Genomic DNA, 27,391 nt, shown 5'->3' on the forward strand with positions numbered 1-27,391 from the left:
TCTCTCTCTCTCTGCCTCTCCTCTCTCTGTATAACTCTGACACTCAAATAAATAAATAAATCTTAAAAAAAAATAATGTACTGGCTGGGGGCCAGCACTGTGGCTCAGTGGGTTAAGCTGCCAGCACCCCTTATGAGCTCTAGTTCAAGTTCCAGCTCCCTGCTAATGCTCTTGGGAAAATAGCAGATGGCCCAAGTGCTTGGGCCCTTTAACCCATGTGGGAAACCTGGAAGAAGCTCCTGGCTCCTGGGTTTGGCCTGGCCCAGCCTTGGCCACTGCAGCTATTTGGGAAGTGAACCAGCTGATGGAAAATCTCTCTCTCTCCTCTCTCCTCTCTCCTCTCTCCCTGTACTTCTGACTTCCAAATAAATAAATAAATTTGTTTAAAAAATAGAGTACTGGCTGACCTTTAAACAAACAGACTGTGTGCATTTTTGTTTCATTTAGATGCTAATAAGAAAGTTAGGAATAGAGGATTATATTTAAAATCTACCATGAATATGGGTTAGGACATTTAATTCTCTGCTAAAATGTGTATGTGCTATACAGCTCCCAAATCTCCCAGCTTTAGGTTCTCTTACTTTTTATAAAATATAAGAAAAAAATAAATATTTTCATTTTAATGTTGTAATATTATTAATCTCAAAGCTTGACTTATGTATACACTATAAATTATCTTGAGTGAGCTCTAGGATTTCTTTTTAAGGATTTATTTATATGAAAGTCAGACTTACAGAGAGAGGGAGAGACAGAGAGACATAGAGATAGAGAGATCTTCCATCTTGTGGTTCAGTCCCCAGATGGCCACAACAGCTAGGTCCAGGCTAGACACAAAGCCAGAAGCCAGGCCTCCCACATGGGTGGCAGGGACCCTAACACTTGGGCCATCCTCTGCTGCTTTTCCTGGGCACATTAGCAGGAAACTATTGGAAATGGAGCAGCTGGGACTCAAACTGGTGCCCATAAGGGATATCAGCATCACCGCTGGCCCCTAGCTCTAGGTTTTTTGACCTAGCAGATTTCAACTTTGGCTTAGAGACCTCTTATTACCTTTGGTTACACTGCACTTAACAGTGCAGCTTGTTAAGTGTTCCTTGCTAGCTATAGTAGTTAGAATTGAGAATTCTATATTACAAAGTTAACATTGCTTTCTTTTCTCCTACTACATATAGGGTCTTCCTGGTGACCGGGGACCTCCTGGACCTCCGGGGATACGTGGTCCTCCAGTACGTAACCAAAAATCATTTATTGTAAATTGATATTGATACACAGTGTTCCATGAGCCAATGTGAAACTAATTTTGTTTGTGCAGGGTCCTCCAGGTGGTGTGAAAGGTGAGAAGGGTGAGCCCGGAGAACCAGGCAAAAGAGTAAGTATTCTAAGTGCTAAAACTGTCTGCAAAAAATCTAAATGTGAGTTTGTGGGGCGGGAGGGTGTGGGGGTATTATTCTTTCTTCCTAAATCTTACTTTCATTGTTTCAGAATACCAACATTGACATATTTAATGTTTATTATAATATCAGAGTCTAAAACATCTACTTAATATAGTCCAAAACAGGAATAAGACTTGTTATTTTTCCCCCCATACTTCCTAACTAACAAATGTTATGTTTTTGCTCCCACCATTTTCTGTGTCCTACAGGGTAAACCTGGCAAAGATGGAGAGAATGGCCAACCAGGCATTCCAGTGAGTAACTAAGGTTCTTTTCTTTAAAAAAAAAAAAAAAGGATTTATTTATTTTATTTGAAAGGCAGAGTTGAGGTGGGGAGAGAGAGAGAGAGAATGAGAATGAATCTTCTGCTGGTTCACTCCCCAAATGGCTGCAGTGGCCAGAGCTGGGCCAGACCGAAGCCAGGAGCCAGGAGCCAGGAGCTTCTTCTGGGCCTTCCACATAGGTGGTAGTAAAGAAGCAAAATGGCATGGTGTCTAGGGTTTAGAAATAGTTTAAATGAATGGAAAGCATCCTTTATTTCTCCTTTAAATACAAATTTGTGGTTCCTCTATTTTTAAAATATATTTTTTTAAATTTTATATTATATTTATTTGAAAGGCGGAGATACAGAGAGAGAGATAAACCTTCCATCTGCCGATTCACTCCCCAGGTGGCCACTACAGCTAGGGTTGGGTCAGGCTGAAGCCAGGAGCCTGGAAATCCATCTGGATCTTCCATGTGGGTGCAGCGGCCCAAGGACTTGGGCTATCTTCTGCTGTTTTCCCAGGTGCATTAGCAGGGAGATGGATCAGAAATGGAGCAGCCTGGACTTGAACAGGTGCCCATATTGGATGCTGGTGTTACAGCAGCAGCTTAACCCATTGTGCCACAATGCACACCCCAACATTCCTCTAAGTCAGATTTATTGACATAATTTATATATAGTAAAATGAACCATTATTTAGTTTCTGTGTTTTACACAGTTTTGTTTTGACAAATATATACAGCTGTATAATCACCATCACAATCAGAACAGTGCCATCGGCTGGCGCCGTGGCTCACTAGGCTAATCCTCCAACCTGCGGCGCCGGTTGTTCTGGTTATTGACCATTATGAATAAAACTCCTATAAACATTCATGTGAATGAAAGTGTCTAAGTAAAAGTTTTGACAAGTAATTCTTCTAAATACTAAGAAAGAAAGAGGAAAATAAAAATACACACATCAAGAAGCATTATCTCAAGAAGCCTCAGTTTCAAAAGAGTATCCCCAGTAGGCATGAAAAGAATTTTTAAGGACAAATAGAATAAATTGAATGAAATTTGCATGCCCTTCCAAAGGAAAGTGATATTTTGTAACAAGAACAGTAAATTAGAAATAATAAAATCAGTAAAATTGATTTTAAGATGATTTGATGTAGCAAAAAAAATTGATAAATTTTAATTCTCAAAAGGCACGCGCGTGCACACACACACACACACACACCCCAGGAGTTAAATTCAGGGCCTCAGTTCCTGGCTTCTGTTGCAGCAATCTCTCCTTTGTGTCAGGATTCCCTCAGATTATTTTTTTAAAGATTCATTTTATCTATTTGAAAGACAGAGTTAGAGAGGTAGAGACAGAGAGAAGTCTTCCATCCGATGGTTCACTCCCCACATGGCCGCCACGGCCAAAGCTGCGCTGATCCGAAACCAGGAGCCAGGAGCCAGGAGCTTCCTCCAGGTCTCCCACATGGGTGCAGGAGCCCAAGGACTTGGGCCATCCTCTACTGCTTTTCTAGGCCATAGCAGAGAGCTGGATCAGAAGAGGAGCAGCCAGGACTCGAACCGGCGCCCATATGGGATGCCAGCAACTTCAGGCCAGGGCTTTAATCTGCTGCGCCACAGTGCCAGCCACAGCGCTGGCCCCACCTCAGATTGTTTTCAACAAACTCCTGAAGGAAGGGCCTGGAGGCAGGATGTCCTCTGTTCGCACTGGAAGTGTGCAAGTCAGGCCAAATAAAAGTAGCCTGTCAATGCGATCTTCTTGTGAATCATCAACAATGACAATTTTCTGGGAATGGGGCTTTGAAGAAGCTCCAGTCATGTTCATTTCCTTCCAGTTGCTGTCAGCTTCTGCTTTTGCCATGATTGCCAACTGCTGATTGTTTCAGCTACTGTGGAGTGGTGGGAATAGAGATACATAAAAATGTCACAAAGCTCTGTGTTCTTACCAAGATTAGGCCTTTAAAAAATCCCATAGATTATTGCAAGCTTTAATTAATTTCCACATTTCTTAGAAAGTTTATTCTGACCATTTTCGCATGTGTTCTCATTGCTTCTATGGAAGAGAAGATTTTGGAAAGCCCTCTTCCATAATTTCTGCTGATGTTACTCTTCCTTTATGTTTTAAAGGGTTTGCCTGGTGATCCTGGTTACCCTGGTGAACCAGGAAGGGCTGGTGAAAAGGTAAGAATTTAATATTCAGAAGTTATTGGTCTTATTTTAATCAACATAATCCTTTTCTCCCCAAGATTTAGTTACAAATGAAAAAGTTCTAAATAACTAGCTTTTACATTCAAAATATACCTTTTTAAAATCAATTTCATGTCCTCTAATTTTTTTTTACATTGCTCTAAATCACAGTCCATGTGGTAGAAATACATGAGGGATTGTTTAAATATAGCATTCCCATTGTGGAAAATAAGTTCCTTTACTTTGAGCATGTAAGGGCAAAATTTGTGTTTTCTAGAAAGAGGATTTAGCACTATTTTAGTGAAATCTTCGTACTAGAAAGGATTATAGCTATGAATTTAGAGTGTCTTCTCTAAACATTCTGTAGGCAGTTATTGTCAGTCTGTGGCTAATTCTTTGTTGTTGAGTTTTTCCCCTCAGCCAGTGCAGCCCGAGATCATCTATTTAGTTACCTATTTTAAAAGTGACTTTGAAAGAATGTATGAAGCACACAATTATCCTATTTTTAGCAGATTGCAAAATATACAGTCCTCCAAACCCTTTGATCTCTAATTACTTTGTATCAAAACCAAACATAAAACTGTTTTTCAAGCAAGTAAGAAAAAGTGTTACAAACTTGGATGTATGCAAAAGACAAACATTTTAATGGTGGTTTATCTCTAAATTAGGTCCAAGTTTTAACTTGGCTGAAGAACACAATTAGAATTCGTGTAGGTAGCAAATACTTAGAGAATGGTATTTTTGTTTGCAATTAGTAAGTAGTGTTATAGGATAGAGTACACCATAAACTAAAAGGCATTTGTATATAGATAAAAAATTTCTATGAAAAAGTCTGGAACCAGAGTGGAAGTAGGAGAGAGACATTTGTCCTTGGATCTTGGCCAGTAGAGTAACAGTTGAGTATTGTGTTCTTCATGCTATTGTAGCTACCGATCAGGGAATAAAAGATTTGTGTGAATTTGTCTTCCATTAGTTTCTAAAGGAAAACTCACAAGACCAATTTTGAATTTATTAGCTGTCCACGATGGTAGTTAAATCCATCACTTCTAAAATACTAGATTTATGCCTTTGACTAGTTTTATGAGAAGAACATGGCTAAATGTAAAGCAAATAATTATTTTGACTAATTCTAATGGTAAAATTCATTCATTATTTTCATTTTGGAATATGATTTGCTGGAAAATAGAGTTAAAATTGACAAATGTTACAGCAAAAATACTGTTGAAATACGAGCCAAATGATACCGATTTGCTTATTAATATTCCTGAAATTAATAAGCTATGTGGGCTCTTGCTATGAGATCAGCGAATTCTTAATACTGGCTCAAATAAACCAGGTAATGTGGTAAGATTTTAAGCTTTTTATTTAGTGAGAGAAATGCATAGGAGAATGAGGGCCATATCTAAAAGAAAGAAGGAAATCTGGATTTATACAGAGCAGAGAGCAAGCCAGGAGCTAGCCATGTGGAGGAGTAGGCAGGCCAGAAAGCATGGAGTGGGTGACCTGAAGGCCACGCGCCCAGAAGGTGTGGGGCAGCAAGGGGATCAAGGATAGGGAGGGAAAAAAGAGGGCTGGGCCCACTGTGTTTCAGACCTTTTATCCACTTCCAAAGGGAGTGGTTATGTAGCCTGATTGGCAGGTGGGCATACAGGTGGGGTCAGGTAAGGGGATGAAATCACACAGGGGTATGGGGAAGGCATGGTCTTCCAGCTCACAAATCTAATCAACTTCATCCTATATGTCTGCCTACATCACAAAGACTTAATTTTTGTTTAAGTGCCAGAGAAGATGATTTAATTATGATTATATAGCTAGTTAATCTCAGATATTGCAATTCTTTACAGATTTTTGCCCGGTATTGTTTCATTACATTGTTTTCTATTTTTTATTTGAAGTATATTATTATTGATTCCTGGGTGTTTTTGAGACTTATCTCTTATATTCTTGAGGAAATTGATGTTTTCATGTGATTTTTACTAACCTGTTTTACAATTGCATTGAACAGGGCCAAAAAGGTGACATTGGCCCAACTGGGCCCCCTGGACTTGTAAGTATATGTTTTAGTCTTCATTTATCAAATTCAGTGATGCATTGTCTTTTTTACCTCTTAATTTACATTCACTAGTTTTCCTCATACATATAGTTCCAAGTTCTTAGTTATTATCAATGTCTGTTGCTTCAAAAGCCTTTACATTAATCTAAAAACTTCAGTAGTTTGGCCGGTGCCGTGGCTTAACAGGCTAATCCTCTGCCTTGCGGCGCCGGCACACCGGGTTCTAATCCTGGTCAGGGAGCCGGATTCTATCCCGGTTGCCCCTCTTCCAGGCCAGCTCTCTGCTATGGCCCGGGAAGGCAGTGGAGGATGGCCCAAGTGCTTGGGCCCTGCACCCGCACGGGAGACCAGGAGAAGCACCTGGCTCCTGGCTTTGGATCAGCGAGATGCGCCGGCCGCAGCGGCCATTGGAGGGTGAACCAACGGCAAAGGAAGACCTTTCTCTCTGTCTCTCTCTCTCACTATCCACTCTGCCTGTCAAAAAACAAAACAAAACAAAACAAAAAAAACTTCAGTAGTTTTGAACTCAAGAACTTTACATTTGTTCTGACTATGTATTACTTCCTCATAGTAAATATCCACAGTTATGGCATTCTATTGTTTTGCATGATTGCCAAAATATTTCTTAAGCAACCAGCAGGTGGTGCAAGTGTAGCTTATAAAGGTTCAATTAAAAAACAGGTAGGGGGGATTGCTCCTTTCCCCAGCAGAGCTCAGGGGAACGATGGATTTGGTCCTAATAAATTTACATAACTTGTAATTATCTGATTCATAACTCTTTCGTTCCTGAATGTATCCTTTCTAGGGGCTCTTAATAACATATGTAGGAAACTGCTCTATGAAAGAATCATTGTTTGGTTTACAGATTGTCCATCACAATAACATTTAAGTCAAATATATTTCCTACCTTAATAATAAAACATCGTTGCTACTGTTTGATTTCTTGATTTTTCTTTGGTTGAAATTTGGTAAGACTCTTGAATTGAATCTACAATAGTACGAATGTCATAGAACCTATTCTATATGCCCATTTTAGTAACATTGTTTTTGTCTGTAGTGACGTTCAGATATTAATACGTAAGAATGCACTATATCTAATGAGGATACACTTAGAGAATATCTTAGACAATTTTTATTCACTTTCATTTTAACATCAAAGTTTCAGTTCTCTAAGAAATAATTTCTTTATACAATGAGATGATAAAATTTTGATGAGTATCAGAAGGAGTGGATGTTATGAGATTGCAGTCTTATCCATAACTCACTTTCCCTTTTCAACCACTATCACAATTATAGGTCCCACAAAATTTTTGGCCTCCTTTTGTGTAAGTCTCTCTCTCTTTCTCTCTCTCTCTCTCACACACACACGCATGCACGCACACACACGCAATAAGGCATATGAAGTAAATTTTAAATATTTGATTTATTTGGTAAGAAGTTCTTCAAGAAAAACTAAGTAATGTATTCAGTGAAGACAGAACAAAAGACAATGATCAGTTTAGATTTAATCAGTAAAAATGTCCTGGAAGAAATGAGTTTTCCTTTTTTTTTAAATTTTCTTTTTAAAAGGAAAAAAATACTTGTGACTTGATAAACAGAAAATTGGGGGAAGCCATTTCAGATGTTTCATATGGTATATGCAAAGTTACAGACAAATGTGCAAGTTATATGAAGTGGTTATAATCAGTAGTTCTCTCATAAAAATTCATTCCTAGAAGTAATAGATGAAAAAGTGGGAGAGGTATTGAAATGAGAAGTGACTTTCCAGAGTCCAGGATTAAAAATTGTATTACATATAATAAGAAGAAGTGAGTGAATTTGTCTTTAAACATGATAATTAACACAGAAAACTTGGTTTTTGAGGAATTGTATCCTAATGATACATTCTAATTCAAAGGGACAAACTCAGTGGTGCTCCTGAGAGTACTATTAGGATAGTAGCTGTGGCAAGAGGAATGAAGGGACAAATTGGAGTGATGTTTTCAATAAAGAATTTTAAGACTTAGGTTACTGGAGTGAATTGAATGTGAATTATTGCAGAAGAAAGATCAAAAATACTTCCAGCTTTGTAAATCTGGGGATTGGGAGGATAGCAATATTGTTAGTGATTCTCTAAACAATTGGAGGATGCGAGTACTAAGGACTGGTACTCATAATCTATGTAGCAATATTGCTGGTTTTACATCTGAGCACTTTGTGAAATGGATATCATTATAATCATGTTACTGCTAGAATGTTTTTAGGAGAACAAGCCTTTTCCTCTTTGAATTCCTTTATATTTTCCTTTCATAAATAAGGTAATTCCTAGACCTGGGACAGGTGTAATTGTGGGAGAAAAAGGAAACATTGGATTACCTGGCTTGCCTGGTGAAAAAGGAGAGCGAGGATTTCCTGGAATACAGGGTCTACCAGGCCTTCCTGGACCTCCAGGTAAAAGAGAGTTTACTTATGTCCTTGTGCTTATAGCATCCTTACTTATCTGTGTATCTGTGTATCTATTAGCTCCAGGGTGTGGTGGTAGAAGGCACAGGTCATTTAAGATTGAGAAATACTTCCCAACTCTTATAGCCATTATCACCAATTCCTTACTTATATGTGTTTTAAATTCTACTTGAATAGTGCCTTTTTATCCTAAGAATCATTTTCTACCTTTCATTATTAAGAAATTACACCAAACATTTCTATGATACAATGGAAGAATGATCACACTTTTTTATGCTATTAGTAAAGGGTATGTTGCTCTGCTAATGTCCAGTTTTGCAAGATTTCCTATATAAAAATGGTAAGCACTACTATCTACTTAGAATTCCAGAAACATATAACTAAAAATCCTCATGGCAATTTTACTTTTTGGGTCTCAAGGCTAAGTTCTATATTATTCTCTTTGAAGACACACAGTATAGTGGAGTATTTATGATCTGACCACAAATTGAGCACTACTCTTATCTATAATGTTTATTTAAATGTTCTCTTTAATGGATTGATACTAAGGATTTTTGTAAAATTTGCAAAAGCATCAGATATAGTACCTGGCACACACATTTATGCAATAAATTATATTGTATATTATATATGCAATAAATTATGGCTCCTTTCCATTAAAAATGTGGATAATGTGCTAATATGCACCTAAAATAGCTTTGAATATATAAAGTGAAAATATATATATAAGCTACAAGGACTAAATTGGCAAATCCCGAACATATCCAATGGGTGAAAAAATAAGAATATGTCACAAAAGCATTGACACATGGTCACCTAGCTGGAGATTCCACACAAATCTTTTCACTGACATTTACTGAATGTTTTAACTCTGTTCCAACTCTACAGATCCTTTCCCTCTCTCCCACTCTCAATAGAAGAAAATGAGCATGTGTTTTTGTTCTGTTTATCTAGTTGAAATTGATGAGGTAGAAAATACACATTTGTAATCAAAATAGAATTATGAATTATAAAAACCAAACATACAAATGGTTTGAGCAACATCAACAGATATATATGTATGTATATATGTGTGTGTATATATATATGGGAAAAAAAAACTTTGCAGCAAAGAATATACAAGAGTATTTTAAAAGTTTATGGAAAATGTAATTAAAAATGTTTTAGTGCAAAAGAAATTGAAATCCATATATATACATTATTTTAAACAGACAAGGTTTGTTTATAGAAATTTACTAGGACAGGAAACAAAAATTGTATTCAGGCCATGCTGTGTGATCACAATGAAGTAAAGTGACAAAATAACATCTAAAAGCATAAACATGATACACAATTATAAATATCCCTAGAGATAAATAGGTAGCAGAAGCTGAAATGGCAAACTACAGAACACTAAACAACAATGAAATCATCACATATAAAAACTCACTGAATATAGCCAATACAGTATTTTTATCACAAAATCAAAAATACTAAAAGTAAATGGGCTAAGTTTAAAAGATACACACACACACACACGAAATAAGCACATAGTATAAGTGAAAAGTTGATAAAAATTAAAAAAAAACTTAGATATAAAAACATTTGTAGTTGAATGGGGAAAATAAAAGATGATACTTTGAGAAGAGTTTAAAGTTAATGAAGCTTGGCAAGTACAATCAAGATAAAAGACATCACAAACAAATTGGTTAAAAAGAAGAATATTATTGCTAGAAATTCAAATAACAAAAGCTATCAAACTGCAAAATTATATTCAAAGTTCTAGATGAAATAAACGATGCATGAAGGAGAAAACAAATTACTAAAATTGTCTTTAGAAAGTAGAAAACCTAAGTAGAACATTGTAAAATGTTGAAGATTTCCATGAAAAAGCATTGGCTTTATGCGTGGTTTTGTAATTTTATAGATAAATTCTACCAGGTTGTCAAAGAATAGATAATTCCTGCTGTGGGTATTTGGCATAGTAGTTAAGATACTTTTAGGGGTGCCTACATCCTATATGAGAGTGCCTGGCTCTACTTCCAATGCCAACTTCCTGATAATATGCACCTTGGGAGGCAACAGGAGATGGCTCTGGTGGTTGGGTCCCTGCCACCCCTAAGGGAGACCCAGGTGGGGTTCTGGGCTGCTGACTTCAGCTGGCCCAGCACTGGCTGTTGCATACATTTGGGGAGTGGACCAGTGTATGAAAGATCTATCTCTGTGTCTCATGGGAGCTCTCTTTATATCCCTCTGCTTTTCAAACAAATAATGAAACGGAATGAAAAAAAATTTAAAGAGATAATTTCCACATTTTAATCTATTTTGGCGCATTCTTTTTTTTTTTTTTTTTTTTTTGACAGGCAGAGTGGACAGTGAGAGAGAGACAGAGAGAAAGGTCTTCCTTCTGCCGTTGGTTCACCCTCCAATGGCCGCCGCGGCCGGCGCGCTGCAGCTGGCGCACCGTGCTGATCCAATGGCAGGAGCCAGGTGCTTCTCCTGGTCTCCCATGGGGTGCAGGGCCCAAGCACTTGGGCCATCCTCCACTGCACTCCCGGGCCATAGCAGAGAGCTGACCTGGAAGAGGGGCAACCGGGACAGAATCTGGTGCCCCGACCGGGACTAGAACCCGGTGTGCCGGCGCCGCTAGGTGGAGGATTAGCCTATTGAGCCGCGACGCCGGCCCTATTTTGGCGCATTCTAAAACAGGGAAATTAAACTTAATTCTTCTGATATCAAACCACAAAGGGGATAACATCAGAAATAACTACTTCAATTACACTGATGAACATAGGAGAAATAAACCCAAATAAAATATTATGAAATCAGGGTAGGCATTTAACCTAGTGGTTACGATACCAGTTACTCCTGGGAATTTACCCAAAGGAAATGAAATCAGCATATAAAAGAGTTATCTATACCCTCCTGTTTATTGCAGCTTAACTCACAATAGCTAAGATATGGAATCAATCCAGATGACTGGATAAATAAATTGTGGTATGTATACAGGATGGAATACTACTCAGCCATAAAAAAAGAATGAAATCTTGTATTTTGCAATAAAGTGGATGCAACTGGAGACCATTATGCTTAGTGTAATAAGCCAGTCCCAAAAAGACAAATATGTTTTCCTTGATTTATGGTAACTAATATACAGAGTTTAAAAAAGTATATGAGCAAAAATGACATTTTTAATATTTGATTATTGTCTATAGCTTTTATCAATACTCTTGAGGAACAGTGGTCTTTCAATTTGTTGAATTCTTTATTTAGTGTAAAGTTAAACTTGTGATTATAAATAAATTAAAGGTATATCATTGTAAAAATTAAAAGAAAAATGAAAAAAGGAGGAGGAAGGTTAAGAGAAGGAGGGATTGAGGGTAAGGTGGGAAGTCTCATTATGCTCTTAAAACTATATACGTGAGGGGCCGGTTCTGTGGCACAGCGGGTAAAGCTGCCGCCTGAAGTGCCGGCATCCCATGTGGGCACCAGTTCAATTCCTGGCTGCTCCACTTCCAATCCAGCTCTCTGCTTTGCCCTGGGAAAGCAGTGGAAGATGGCCCAAGTCCTTGGGCCCCTGCACTCCTGTGGGAGACCCAGAGGAAGCTCCTGGCTCTTGGCTTCGGATCAGCGCAGCTCTAGCCATTGCAGCCAATTGGGGAGTGAACAAGCGGATGGAAGACCAACCTCTGTCTCTCTCTCTCTCTCTCTCTCTCTGCCTCTCCATTTCTCTGTAATTCTGACTTTCAAATAAATAATAAAAAAGTTTTAAAAAACCTCTATATGTGAAATATATGAAAACTGTTCCCTTTATATAAATTTAAAAAGTTCATTTGGGGAGTGAATCAAAAGATGAGAGCTCTCTCTGTGTGTATCTCTGCTTCTCAACTAACTAAATAAATAATTTTTAGAAAGATTATCAAATCAGTTCAGAAATATATTAAAGAGTACAATTATGACCAAGTAAATTTTTCTGAGATTATAAAGATAGTTCAACATTGTTATAATTTATTAACAAAGTAAAAGAGAACAAGTTCAATAAATACAGATATATCCACAATAGTAACGAAACATGCAAACCCAAAAATAAAGTCATCAAAAGACATGTAACTCCTCTTTGCAGAATTTTTAAAATATTATTAAACAATATGAAATTATTAAGTACATGAGGGGATATGCTTAATTATTACTCAGTGTGATAAATCAATATTATAAATCATTTGTAAGTGTAGTGAGGATTTTTTTTTAGTGATTTTTTTAATGACTTATTTATTCAAAAAGCAGAGTTACAGGGAGCCAGAGGCAGAGAGAGAAGTCTTCTTTCTGCTGGTTCACTCCCCAAATGGCCACATGGCCAGAGCTGCGCTGATCCAAAGCCAGGAGCAGGAGCTTCTTCCGGGTCTCCCATGCGGATGCAGGGGCCCAAGGACTTGGGCCATCTTCTACTGCTTTCCCAGGCCACAGCAGGAGAACTCCATGGGAAATGGAGCAGCCAGGATTTGAACGGGCACCCATATGGGATGCTGGCACTGCAGGCAACAGCTTTACCTGCCATACCACAGTGCTGGTCCCATGAAGATTTTTAAAAAGAGCTAAAATGGGTTTATTTCCTTACCAGTTTTTGAAAGCCTTATAAATTTCTATTAACCAAAAAAAAAAGTTAATAATATGGATTAAGCAATGAAACAGAAGAATATCTGGTAATACAGCCATGCTTATATGGAAATTTTGAAATGCCTCTTTTTCTTGTGCTGAGTTTTGGTATTTCTGAGATGAAGATCATAGTGTCAAGGGTAGCTAGAACATTATTAGTAATTTCCAAAATTATTAAAGCTAAATTTCTGTTGCTTTCACTCAAACTGTTAATATTATTTGAAAGTTCTCATCCTTTTCCCACATACTGAATATCATAGAAAAATATTAGAATATTATCCATTACTATGGTTTGAACATGATTCAGCAGGCAAACTTATGTAGACATTTAAGCTCCAAAGTCGTGAATTAGTGGTTACTATGGGGGTGGAAGCTTAATTCAATTAGGGTGAATAGAAAGAGGGTGTTTATACAAGCCTGAGTAAGACTCCGGCATTCTGTTTACTTCCTGGCTTCCTGTGTGATCCTTCCTCTGCTTACACTCACCAGATGCCCAACCAATAGGACAGCATGATCTTGGCCTTGAACTTCCAAACACCGTTGACTAAATGCAGCTCTGTTTCTTTCATAACTAGTTTGTCTCAGATATATTTTTGCAGTAATGAAAACCTGTCTTATGGAACAACATTATAAGTTAATAAAAGATCTTATCATTATTTAATATTTCATTGAGAGCCAAAGTTATCTCTAAAATGTAGTTCTGATCATTTTAATGGATGTTTTTTCTTATCTTAGGAACTGCACTTGTGGGTCCTCCCGGACCCCCTGGATTTCCTGGAGAAAGGGGCCAGAAAGGTGATGAAGGTCCACCTGGAATTTCCATTCCTGGATCTCCTGGGCTTGATGGACAGCCTGGGCCTCCTGGCCTTCCAGGGCCTCCTGGCCCTCCTGGCCCTCACATACCTCCTAGTAAGCTGTATTTTTCTTATTAGGTTCTGTTGTTTTGTACATTTAATGTATAAATTAATCTAGCTGAAGATTGGCATCGTTCTTTCTGATAGCTAAGAAATTCTTCTGCCTCTACTTTTAGGTTTTGGTGATTCTTTTATGTTTGAATTTGTTCATTGAATAGTGTTTATTATCAATAATGTGTATATTTTTGCTTGTAGATAGTTTTATTTCTGCAGAGAAGTAACTGAAATAGATCCTTTTCCCCATCCTGTCAGGCTTCCTTTTTGCTTAGTCTTCTAGATATTTCACAAGAATTAATTTGTTATCTTATCTGTATTTTATCCCAGGTGATGAGATATGTGAAGCAGGTCCTCCAGGCCCTCCGGGATCACCAGGTGATAAAGGACTCCAAGGAGAACAAGGAGTGAAAGGTTGGATCCTTAAACATATTCAGTCCTTTATTATTTCAAATCAACTGCCAACTCTCCTATATCCCCCATCCTACTTCAGCTACCCACTCCCCTGGTCATACCCCAAGATTGTCTCATTACCAACAGTAAACACTTCCAAAATCTTGATGTCACAGATCCCATTTTTGTAATCACTCTCCTATCTTTTCACTTGCTGCCTCTTTTATAACGTGATTCTAACATTTCTTCTTTTTTAATTAATTTATTTATTCTTAAGAAATACAAACTTCATAAGTACAACTTTAGGAATATAGTGATTCTTCCCACAATACTTGCCCTCCCACCCACATTCCCACCCCTCCTCCTCCTCCCTCTCCCTTTCCAATCCCATTTTCCATTAAGATTCATTTTCAATTAACTTTGTACACAGAAAACCAACACTATACTGAATAAAGATTTCAACAATTTGTACAAACATTCCCGCACACACACACAAAAAAACTGTTTGAGAACAAATATCACAGTTAACTCTCATAATACAACTCATTGACAGAGGTCCTGCATGGGAAGTTAGTGCACAGTGACTCCTGTTGTTAATTTAACAATTAACACTTTTATGTATGATGTCAGGGCTCACCCTAGGTTCTTGACATGAGCTGCCTAGGCTATGGAAGCCTTTTGAACCCACAAGCTCCATCAGTATTTGGACAAGACCATAAGCAAAGTGGAAGTTCTCTCCTCCCTTTAGAGAAAAGTACATCCTTCTTGATGGCCACTTCTTTCTGCTGGGTCTAACCTACAGAGATCCTGCATGTAGAACATTTTTTGCCACAGTGTCTTGGCTTTCCATGCCTGAAATACTCTTATGGGCTTTTCAGCCAGACCAGGAAACTTTAAGGGCTGATTCTGAGGTCAGAGTGTCTAACATTTCTTCTAACACAACTAAGACTTACCAACTTTGACTATCCCTCAACTTTTTAGTGTCCTATTTTTCCTTTTAATCTTGATTATATTCTGTGATCAGTCATTGTAATCCCATTCATATGTTCCTACATTATTTGCCCTTCTCTCATTTCGTTGTATTCATTGGAACAAAGCATAGCCCTACAAGTGCCAAATTTCCATCTCTTATGAGTCTGCATATTCTCTTCTCTGTTCACACTTTTAACTACCTCCTTTCCATGTCTCATTTTAAGATTCATACCTGGCTCCTACCTTTACTGAGCAACTAAAGTAATAATAATAGAAGGATCACAGATTGCCACCATGTTTACACATCTGCTTGCATCTGTGCCCATGTTCAGCCTTCTTGTTTATCCCTGGTTGTCTCCCTATCTAAATCCAATTCTTCTATTTGTGTCATAGATTCCATTCAATCTTGTTTCCTGGAGGATTTTGTTCTCTAGAAATTCTTGCCTCTCTCACAATATCAATTCTTCCCTTTCTGTGGGATCATTTTCAGCATCATATGTGGGTAATTTAAAATTTTTGTAGAAAAATGGAATTAAAAGATAAGTTTTTTTAGTGCAGAAACATTTTGGAATCCATTCCCAGTTTTTAGTAAACTTTCTGAAGACCCCTCTTACAAATATGGTTTTTTTCACCCTTGTAAGAAAATAACATAACACTCCCACTTCCCCTGTCATTTACCACTCTATTCTTCTCCCATTTGTAGCAAAACTCCTCAAGAATTTTCTACTTGATATCTGTATATACTCCCATTTTTCCTTAAACATAGTCCATTCAGGATTTCCTGTTTGCTGCTAGTACTCTGCAGATGCTGGTCAAATTCATTGCTAACCTATAACCTACTAATTGAAATGGCATCTCAGTCATTTTTTTTCAACCTGCCCTTTCTTTAAGCATCCATTTTTTTAAAAATTATGTATTTATTTAAGACATAGAGTTACAGAGAGAGGGAGAGACAGAGATCTTCCATTCACTGGTTCACTCCCCAAATGGCCACAATGGCCGAAGCTGGGCCAATCCGAAGCCAGGAGCCAGGAACTTCTTCTGGGTCTCCCATGTGGGTACAGGGCTCCAAGTGCTTGGGCCATCTTCCGCTGCTTTCCCCAGGAGTATTAGTAGGGAGTTGGATCAGAAGTGGTGCCGCCAGGACTCAAACCGGTGCCCATGTGGGTTGCCAGCACTGCAGGCAAAGGCTTAACCCAGTATGCCATAGTGCAGACCCCTATTTAAGCATTCTTCATTTGGCTTTTGTACATGGTTTCTGTTTTCTTCATAATTCCCTGGTTGCTACATGCATGTATGTATATGTGTGTATGTGTATTGATTCCACATGTCTTCCATCTAAAAAAAAGTACCATCCAGGACCTTTGAAGACTCCTGTGCCCCCTAGTCAGCATCCCTAAAAGTAACTATGATTTTATGCTTTCTCATACATTAGTTTGCCTAATTTTGAACCCTGACCTTTTGTAAATGAAATCATACCATATGAACTCTTTTGTACCTGATTTCTTTGGCTAAATATTGTATTTGTGAGACACGTCCCCATTTTGGTTTGTAGTAGTAGTTTTTCACTGCCCTTCAGTATTCCATTGTACGGATTTACCTCAATATCCATTCTATTGTTGGAAATTTGTTCTTGGACTGTTATAAATAAAGCTGTCATGCATACTCTTGTACACGTGTTTTGTAGGACATAGCCCTTAATTCTGTTGAGGCTATTCTGGGAATGGAGTTGCTGAGATATAGGGTAGATGTAGATTTTTTTCCTAGATATCACCACGCCCTTTTACAAAGTGACTTAAGGGGCTGGCGCTATGGTGCAGTGGGTTAAAGCCCTGGCCTGAAGCGCCGGCATCCCATATGGGCGCCAGTTCAAGACCCAGCTGCTCATCTTCCAATTGCTAGATGTATTTATTACATGTATCTTCCTTCATTCTAACTTGTTTTTTATTTCTATTTTTTTTGAAAGATTTATTTATTTAAAGTTAGAGTTATACAGAAAGAGAGGGAGAGGCAGAAAGAGAGGGGGGGGTCTTCCATCTGCTGGTTCACTACCCAAGTGACCAAAGTGGCTGGAGCTGTGTCGATCCGAAGCCAGGAGCCAGGAGCTTCTTCCAGGTCTCTCATGTGGCTGCTGGGGTCCAAGCACTTGGGCCATCTTCCACTGCTTTCCAGGCCATAGCAGAGAGTTGTATCGGAAGTGGAGCAGCCAGGACTCAACCTGCTCCCACATGGGATGCCGGCACTGCAGGCAGCGGCTTTACTTGCTGCACCGCAGCGCCAGCCCCTATTTCCATTTTTTGTCAAACAGAAATTGTTAATTAAATGAAATAAAATTTCTTAATGCCCTGTTTTATGATTGGTACTATTTATTCCCTGTTTTAAAAATCTTTGTTTATCCCAAAGACTTGATCATATTCCTTCATGTTTTCTTCTAGATATTTTATTTTTTTAGATCAAATCTAAAAAGATTTGATCCATCTTTGTGTAATTTTGTGTAACTTTTAAGTAAAGTTGAAGTAGGGATCAAAGTTCATTTTTTCCAATATGCATGTCTGATTGACTCAGTGCTATAATACAAAAGATCATCAATTCCTCACTGAATTCATTAGCAGTTTTGTAGTAAATTATAGAATCATATATGTATGAGCCTTTGTCTGACCTCTCTTCTCGGTTCCTTTGTCTCTCCCTGCACCAACACCAAACCATCATAATTTCTATGGCTTATAGTAATTCTTGAATATTCTAAGTTTTTTTATATTTCATATGTGCATCTTAGAATGATATGTCCAACTTTTAATTTTGAAATGCCCTGGAATTCAGTCCTTATTTTTCTCCTCTTTTCTATCTATCCTCACTCATCTAGTCTCATGACTTTTAGTACAATCTACTTGCCAGTAAATTCCAAATTTGTGTCTCTTGTTCAGAAACATCTTTCTGCTAGATTTGTACATCAGACTGCTTACTGACGTCCTAATCAAGTTGAATTCCTAATTGCTGCCCATCCCCCCCCCCCCCATAATTGTTCCACTCACATCTTCTTACTTAAAAAAACAGGCTACTGTGCCTGCCTTTTAATTGCATGGGTTAAGAACCTGGGAGCATTGTTGGTTCCTTTCTTTTGTGTCCCATTTATGATGCATGAGTACATTCCCTTGACTGCTTTCACATATGTGCAGAATCTAACAGGTCGGACTGGTCTGACTATACTCATAGCTGTTACTATGGCATGAGCTACCATCATCTCTGCCTAGATCACTACAGAGGTAGATATTGAAGTGGTTACCTGGTTTCCATACTTTTCTTCATAGTGTCCTTAATATAGAAGCCAGAGACATCTTTTTTAAAGCTTAAGTTATATCAAATTGCTTTTCTAATTAAATTATGCTACTAGTTTTTCATTTCACTCACATTAACAGCCATAGTGTTTATTGCAGCTTATATGATGCTTCGTGATATCTCACTTCTTATACATTGCTAACTCTGACCTATTTGTTCTTCTTCACTCTAGTCCTGTAACCTGATCTCTTGCTGATCCTTGTACATGTCCTATGTCCTTGAAGATTTTTCCACCACGTATCATCTTCTCAAGGAGATCTTTCCTGACAACCCTACAGAAATTTGCAATCTGTCTCCCATCACTGACATATCAGCTCTGTTTTTACTATAAACATAACATCTCTTTTTTTAAAATTTTTATTTATTTAGACAGGCAGAGTGGACAGTGAGAGAGAGAGACAGAGAGAAAGGTCTTCCTTTTGCCGTTGGTTCACCCTCCAATGGCCGCCGCGGCCGGCGCGCTGCGGCTGGCGCACCGCGCTGATCCGAAGGCAGGAGCCAGGTGCTTCTCCTGGTCTCCCCATGGGGTGCAGGGCCCAAGCACTTGGGCCATCCTCCACTGCCCTCCCGGGCCAAAGCAGAGAGCTGTACTGGAAGAGGGGCAACCGGGACAGAATCCGGCGTCCCGACCGGGACTAGAACCTGGTGTGCCGGCGCCGCTAGGCGGAGGATTAGCCTGTTGAGCCACGGTGCCGGCCCTAAACATAACATCTCTTAATATATAAAATAGTATTTCAAATATTATATTAAAATAGCTCATGTATAATTTAATAATGTATTGCCTTCATTGTTTATTATTCCTTTCCACTGGTAGAATGTGAGCTCTAAGAAGGTACATTTTTTTTTGTATTTTGTTTAACAATGTATCACAAACACCTGGAACAGATTTTGGAACAGTATGCACTCTATAAATATTTGTCAAATGAATTGATTCTAAATATAGGCTTCTCTAACTGCTCTGTTAGGTGGGAATGCTATCTTTTTGCACTAACTTAAAAGATATCTAAAGAACTTGTGTATAATCCTTCCAGTAACATTTTTATTGTAATTTCAAATAGGTGAAAAAGGAGATACCTGCTTCAACTGTATTGGAACTGGTATTTCAGGGCCTCCAGGTCAACCTGGTTTACCAGGTCTCCCAGGTCCTCCAGGTAAAACATTATATTTCAGGTCAATCTTTAAAAGTATTTCTCGGCTAGATTTTAGTGAGCTCATGACTTTGTCACCATTTTTTCATTTTATAGCTAGTCACTTATATCTATAAGTAATGAAATATGAAATGCCTCTATCTTCTACAGGATAAAATATGCTCTTGTTTCTAATACCTGAAGCTACCAATATTTTCTATTGAAGTATTTTGATAATATTCCAGGAAAATTTATCCTCCCTATTTTCCATTTAGGGAGGTAGCTAATAGAGTGAAACTTCTTTTTTCTGGAAAACTGGAAGACAGTTCAAAGTGACTATGGCCTGGATGTAGTTTCCAGTGACAGTTTCTAATCATTGCGGGAGGTATCACTTATTGTCATTGAGGAACCGCACTTCCGTTCAAGTTTCACAACCAACTGTCAATGTTCTCTCTATATAAAACTCCTTCCTCCCTATTTCCAATTAAAACAATATTTGATATTGATCAGACTGAAAACTGCTTTACTCAGCTGCCTTTGGGGATATCCCAATATTATATTTTTTTTAAGTCATACTTGATGTTTGAGTCAGGGCTGAGAATAGATACCATATCTGCTACCTTTCTATTTAGTGTGGGTTTTTTTTTTTTTTATGAACAGCAATTTATTTGGCCTTGGAAACACTTTCAGCAAGTCTGATCGCTGCCTCTAGGTGATAATAATCTAGCCTCATACCTCTAGTCTAGTCTGGTGCTTCTCAAACTTGAGAGAGCATCTCAGCCACATGGAGTGCTTATTAAAATCGAGATTGCTGGGCCTCACCCTCAAAGTTTCTAATTAAGTTGATACAGACTGGGGGGCCCAACAAGTAACATTTCCATGTAGTAACAACTTGATGATGATGATGTAGCTCATACAGTGGTCCATTTGGAGAACACACTTTTTTAGCTTGGTGCACCATACTTTTCTAATAAGCCAAATTTTAGGAGATGAAACACAAAAGGGAGTACTGGTGAAGATCTAGGAAAATCATGCAAGTCAGAATAAACATATATAGAGTAAAAACGAAGTCTTATCCCCTGTCAGTACTTTTAGGAACCTCTACATATTTGATGACTGTAAGCTCTGAAAAACGCTGATTCAGAGTTGGAAACACCTCAAGATACAATATTAAATTTAATAGAAACTGTTACATTTATTTAAAATAAAGGATGATTTACTCATCTTGAAAACATATAGGAAGGAAATTAAAATGTGACAAAAGTAGGATTGAATGGTGTTCTTGTTTTAAAACTTGCCCCTCTGACTGGCTGGTGTCAGTATGAACCTTGTCAGGGTTTCCGGGTCAATGCTCACATTGTTTTGTGTGTGTGTTAGGATCTCCTGGTTTCCCGGGACAGAAGGGTGATAAAGGACATGCTGGTGCAACTGGACCCAAAGGATTACCAGTAAGTTTTCAACATATTAGAGAATAAAAAGAAACAGAAGAAAAGTATTTGCGTTTAGATGTTCACTTATAGAGGGTGGGAGATAGACTGATAGGTGATAGAGATACATATCTTTCTCTGTATATGTTTTTCTATTCAATTGTGATTTTTATTTGATTCCTCGACTCTTCCTGACTCACATGCCTCACTTGATTCAATGATTTTTTAAAAATATTTTATTTATTTGTTTATTTGAAAGGTAGAACTACAGACAGAGGGAAAGACAGACAGAAAGGTCTTCTATCCACTGGTTCACTTCCCAAATGGCCACAACAGCCAGAATCAGGCCAATCTAAAGCCAAGAGCCAGGAGCTTCTTCTAGGTGTCCTATGTGCGTGCCAGGGCCCAAGCACTTAGGCCATCTTCTGCTGCTTACTCAGGCCATAGCAGAAAGCTGGATCAGAAGTGGAACAGGAAGGACATGAACCAGTGTGCATATAGGATGCCAGCGCCGCAGGCAGAGGCTTAGCCTAATACACCACAGTGCTGGCCCCTTGATTCAGTGCTTTGTACACTAAATGTTATTGGGTGGCTTAAAGAGGGAAACTGGAGAGAATAAATTATTAGAGAAAAAACAACTTTCTTTTTCTCTTCTTCCTTTCTCCTCCCCCCTGCCTTTCCTTTAGGGCATACCAGGAGCTCCAGGTGCTCCAGGTTTTCCTGGATCTAAAGGTGAACCTGGTGACATCCTCACTTTTCCAGGAATGAAGGGTGACAAAGGAGAGTTGGGTTCCCCTGGAGCTCCAGGGCTTCCTGGTTTACCTGGCACCCCCGGACAAGATGGGTTACCAGGTCCTCCTGGCCCCAAAGGAGAGCCTGTGAGTGAATTTGATAGTCTTGGTTGTTGTATCAAATTGTCACTTAGAAATATTTCCTAATTTAGTACAAGGGGTGGATTTGGAGCTGAGATGAACACTCAACCTATGCGTAAAAAATGTGATTTTTCTGTAGTTACGGTACGTTGTTAATATGTAGGATTTCCTCACTAGTAGCTTATGTCAGTTCTATAAACTTCTTAACCTATTATGTTGAGTATTATTGGCTGTGCATAAGTGAGCAGGAGGTTAAGATTGCTTGAGTTAGTGTGAGATTGCCCCTCTCATATCCCGCATATCCTTGTCTGAGTTTATTTGGACCTGAGAACCAGAAAACTAACTTGTTTTATATGTTAAGCTTAGAGATTTATCTTAACATGGTCATGTTAAATGTGCTACAGAGCCAAAAGATTGAAAATAAATTAAGAGTCTCATTTTGTACATAGTCCACAGTGCAGGATATTTAGTTAGGAAGAGATATTTTATAAATTAGCTAGATGCTGGCCTTCCTGACTTAGACTAGAACACAAGATTTGGGACACCAGAGATTTTTATCTATTTTTATTCTCTAATGTATTACCGGCACTTGACACGTAATAGAAGTTCAAAAATATTTACTGTGAGAATGAATGACTAAATAGAGTGATTGCACATACAATCTCCTAACATCTTTTAAGAAGATTTATGTCTATATCATTTCCATAGTTGTATTCAGTAATACCAACCCACAGATACCAGTTATATCTATGTGTTTCTGTACTAAACTTTTCCCTTCACAGGGTGGACTTGCTTTTAAGGGTGAAAGAGGTCCTCCTGGGAACCCAGGTTTGCCAGGTCTACCAGGAAATATTGGGCCCATGGGCCCTGCTGGTTTTGGCCCTCCAGGCCCAACAGGTGAAAAAGGCATACAAGGTGTGGCAGGAAACCCAGGCCAGCCAGGAATACCAGGTAAGTTTACTATGGTTGTTTGTTTTGTCTTAAATATGTTGCTTAAAAAGCAGAAATATATTATCATTTGGTTACTCTTGACTTTGTTTCATGAGGAATGTATTTCTCTGGATACTTGGGCTCTTCAGAGCCTCTGAGAAAGGGAATATAACATATGTGTTTAAAGGAGCAATTCTCTTTAAATTTTTTCTGCCTTCATTATTGTTATTTTTGTTCTTTTTTTAAAATTTATTTTATTTATTTGAAAGACAGAGTTACAGAGAGAGGTAGAGACAGAGAGTTCTTCCATCTGCTGGTTCATTCCTCAGATGGCCCCAACGGCCAGAGCTGTGCCAATCCAAAGCCAGGAGCCAGGAGCTTCTTCCGGATCTCCCATGCGGGTGCAGGGGCCCAAGGGCTTGGGTCATCTTCTACTGTTTTCCCAGGCTTTAGCAGGGAGCTATATTGGAAGAGGAGCAGCCGGGACTAGAACAGGCACCCATATGGGATGCCTGCACTTCAGGCCGGGGCTTTAAACCGCTGTGCCACAGTGCTGGCCCCTTATTTTTGTCCTTTTTAAGCACATAATACATAATACAAGGTTAACAAATAATTATAATGCAAACACACAAGTAACTACCTTACACATCAATAAACAGAACATTGCCAGCATCCTAGAAACCCTGACCCGCCTTTCCTTGTCTTCTTCTCATCACAGTCCCCTTCATCCTCTCTAAATATAATGATAGTCCTTTTGCATAATTTTCTTCCTTTTTCCTGCTATTATCACCTATATATGTATTGCTAAATAATGTACTTTAATTTTGCTTCATTTTGAACTTCATATTAATGGAATCCTAAAGTAATCTTGATGTCAACTGTGTAACTATAGTGCATTAATTTTCACTGCTGTATAGTATTCCTGTGTATATGTGTATGTATGTGTGTATATGTGTATCACATGTAATTATTCTTTTTGTTAACAGACAATTGAGTTACTTACAGCTTTAGGCCTGTTATGAATTATGCTTCTATGTATATATTCTCATATATGTACCCTGGTGTTCATATGTTTACACTTTTCTATGGCAGGGATTGGCAAGCTTTGATACATGAACCAAATAGAGTCCACTACTTGTATTTTTTTTTCTGTTAAAGTTATTTATTAGAACTTGATTTTCAGTATGATCTCAGTTGTGCTTTAGAATCTATTCTGTTTTTACAGTGTTTATTCTTTATTTTTTTTAAAAAAATAATATAAAGAGAACAGATTTCATAAGTACAATTTCTAAGCTGTAGTTTAGGGTCATCATACTTGCCCACCACCTGTTGTTATAAATAAAAGTTTTATTTGGGGGTGAGAGATTGGCCAGATAGTTAAGATGCTGGTTAAGGAACCCATGTCTCACATTGGAGTACTTGGGTTCAATACCTGGCTCCACTCCTGAATCCAGCCTCCTGTAATGTCGACCCTGGGAAGCAGTGGTTATAACTCAAGTAATTGGGTTCCTACTGCCCACGAGAGAGACTTGGATTGGGTTCCTGGCTCCCAGCTTCAGCCTCAGCCATGACTGGAGCTGTTGCAGGCACTTGGGGAGAGAGCCATCCGATGAGGGTTCTCTCTCTCTCTGGCTGAGTCTCTCTGACTCTCAAATAATAATTTTTGAAGTTTTATTTGAGTACATCCATGCCCATTCACCATTGTCTCTGGTTACTTTTGTATTATAGTAACAGAGTTGCGATTGCCACAGAGACCATAAAGTTTACAAAGCCTAAAGTGTTTACTCTCTGGCTCTTTGCTGAAAAAGTTTTCCGATCTCTAGACTAGGGTATGAATTTAACATTAGTGTTGGCCAGCACCGTGGCTTAACAGGCTAATCCTCAGCCTTGCGGCGCCGGCACACTGGGTTCTAGTCCCGGATGGGGCACCAGATTCTGTCCTGGTTGCTCCTCTTCTATTCCAGCTCTCTGCTGTGGCCCGGGAAGGCAGTGGAGGATGGCCCAAGTCCTTGGGCCCTGCACCCGCATGGGAGACCAGGAGAAGCGCCTGGCTCCTGGCTTCAGATCAGCACGATGCGCCAGCCGCAGCGGCCATTGGAGGGTGAACCAATGGCAAAAAGGAAGACCTTTCTCTCTGCCTCTCACTATCCACTCTACCTGTCAAAAAAAAAAAAAACCATTTTAACATTAGTATTTTTGAGCAATAGGATAAGTGCTTTATATGTTCCATGTAGTAGTTTCTTTGTTAGCTATATACTTGTATTTTGCAAGAAGTCTTTATCTACCATTTCTCATCATTTTCACCCTCTGCATGATGCCTTTAATGAAGAGAAGTCAGTTTTAATGTAGTCAGATACATCAATATTTTCTCTCATACTTAGTGTTTTTGTGTCATGTTTCAGAAATCCTTCTTTGTGCTGAACTCATTTCCAGCTTCTGTTTCAATTAATGAGATGTAGTTGTATTTTGAACATATAGAACCTTAAAGTTCTAACAGCCAAAAAGAAGTATTTCCTTTGTTTACTAGAGTTTGATTTTTTTTAGATGCTTTTGGTATACATTTTTAAAAGCATTTTTATAGATAACATCTCACATTAGTCAGGGCACTCTAAAGAAACAAAACAAAGAAGATACATAGATAATAAGTATAGGTAGTTAGGTAGGTAGGTAGATAGGTAGATTCGGATAGATATATAGGTAAATAGGTGGGGATTTATTTGCAGGATTGACTCATAGAATTGTGGAGGTTAGGAAGACCCACTATAGGCCATCTGCAAGCTGGAGAATCAGAGGAGTCTTTTCATGGCTCAGTCCAAGTCCAAAGGCCTGAGAACCTGAGGGGCTGTTGTTACAAGTCCTGGAGTCTAAAGGCTCCTGGAGATCTGACATCCAAGAGCAAGAGAAGATGTGGTGCTCCAGCGCCAGGTGGAAGAGATTGAATCCCCCCTTTCCACTGCCTTTTCCTTCTATCTATACTCTCAGCTGATTGGATGGTATCTGCCCACTTTGGGTGAGGGTGGATCTTCCTTCCTCAGTCCACTGATTCAAATGCCATTCTCTTTCAGAAACACCCTCACAGCAAAAATCCAAAATTGGCACTTTACCAGCTATCTGGGGCATCCCTTAATCCAGTCAAGTTGACACATAAGATTAACCATCATAAGTCTCCAATAATAGAAACTCTTAAAGCTGTCATCTACTTTTTCTCTTTGAAATTTCATCCTTTTGTTTAATATCTTCCTTGAATATATAATGTGGGATTATTGTAGATTTTATTGGTTTTCATGTTTAAAAGATTGTGAATTATTTCCTTTTTTAGTTTTAATTAAAAGCAATCTTTAATCCAGCAAACACTTCTCATTCACTATGGATTCACTATTGTTCTCAGGTCCTAAAGGTGAGCCAGGTCAAACCATAACCCAGCCAGGGAAGCCTGGCCTGCCTGGTGTCCCAGGCAGGGATGGGGAAGTAGGTCTTCCAGGTATGTAAGCAATTTATTTCAAAACATCTTCAATACTTATTGGCTTCTTTCTTTGTATACTTCCCTTTTAAAATCCTACTATTTCTCCTTAGGTGACCCTGGACTCCCAGGCCAACCAGGCTTACCAGGAATACCTGGTAGCAAAGGAGAACCAGGTATTCCTGGAATTGGGCTTCCTGGACCACCTGGTCCCAAAGGTATGTTGGACTGGATAACATGAAATGTAGACTGGTATTATTCTTTGATGCATTCATTCCACAAATAAAAATCATTAATTTTACCTTTTTCCTGTGTGCAGTGAATAATAGAAATGAAAAGTCACAGTATATATATACTGTAATTTCATTGTCTTTATCTTAAACAGTCCAGATAAGAAAATACTATAAATCATACATAACCAAAAATAATATATAAGCTAAGAAAAAATCGCAAAAATTACTGTCCTTTATGTTCACCATTGTATTTTTATTGCTAAAAACAGGGCACATATTAAGGACTCAACAGGAATTTATTAAATTAATGGATTACAATAAAAAGAAAACAGATTTATTTTTCACATGTATCCAAGCAATGTTTTGTCTTAAAAAATATTCTCTTAATTTATTGCAATTTTGTAAGGCTGTTTTATTCCACCCAGAATGTATTCACATGAATGGCAAGAGTGTACACTGAGCTGAAGACCATTCCTAAACATGTCCATACTCATTTATTTCAAATTCTTTCAAAAGTGTCAGATTTAATTGTGTGTGCATATGTTATAATATCTGCAATTGTTTTAAACTCATTTCTAGAATTATATGGCAGGCTCTTTACCGTGCTATAGATATAATCAGTAGAAAAGCTCTGTGTTTTGTGTGTGGGATTCATTCCTTAGGTTTAGTTCAATCTTAATATGTAATAGTTCTTGGTTTTCTTCAGAAGAACATGCATTCT

The 27,391-nt window shown here is 38.4% G+C and overlaps 1 protein-coding gene across 1 annotated transcript in view; it reads left to right on the forward strand.

Annotated features, from left to right (window-relative positions):
* COL4A5 (collagen type IV alpha 5 chain) overlaps positions 1-27,391 on the forward strand; it is a 236,696-nt gene that overhangs the window by 123,957 nt on the left and 85,348 nt on the right. The window contains exons 14-27 of the mRNA XM_062183543.1: positions 1,173-1,226; positions 1,313-1,369; positions 1,643-1,687; positions 3,826-3,879; positions 5,891-5,932; positions 8,236-8,368; positions 13,748-13,921; positions 14,251-14,334; positions 19,680-19,772; positions 21,126-21,196; positions 21,862-22,053; positions 22,830-22,998; positions 26,366-26,458; positions 26,551-26,655. Coding sequence (XP_062039527.1) covers positions 1,173-1,226; positions 1,313-1,369; positions 1,643-1,687; positions 3,826-3,879; positions 5,891-5,932; positions 8,236-8,368; positions 13,748-13,921; positions 14,251-14,334; positions 19,680-19,772; positions 21,126-21,196; positions 21,862-22,053; positions 22,830-22,998; positions 26,366-26,458; positions 26,551-26,655 — 1,366 coding nt within the window. The remainder of the gene's footprint in view (positions 1-1,172; positions 1,227-1,312; positions 1,370-1,642; positions 1,688-3,825; positions 3,880-5,890; positions 5,933-8,235; positions 8,369-13,747; positions 13,922-14,250; positions 14,335-19,679; positions 19,773-21,125; positions 21,197-21,861; positions 22,054-22,829; positions 22,999-26,365; positions 26,459-26,550; positions 26,656-27,391) is intronic.

Source organism: Lepus europaeus, chromosome X (genome assembly GCF_033115175.1).
Source record: "Lepus europaeus isolate LE1 chromosome X, mLepTim1.pri, whole genome shotgun sequence".
In the NCBI taxonomy this organism is placed as follows: domain Eukaryota; kingdom Metazoa; phylum Chordata; class Mammalia; order Lagomorpha; family Leporidae; genus Lepus; species Lepus europaeus.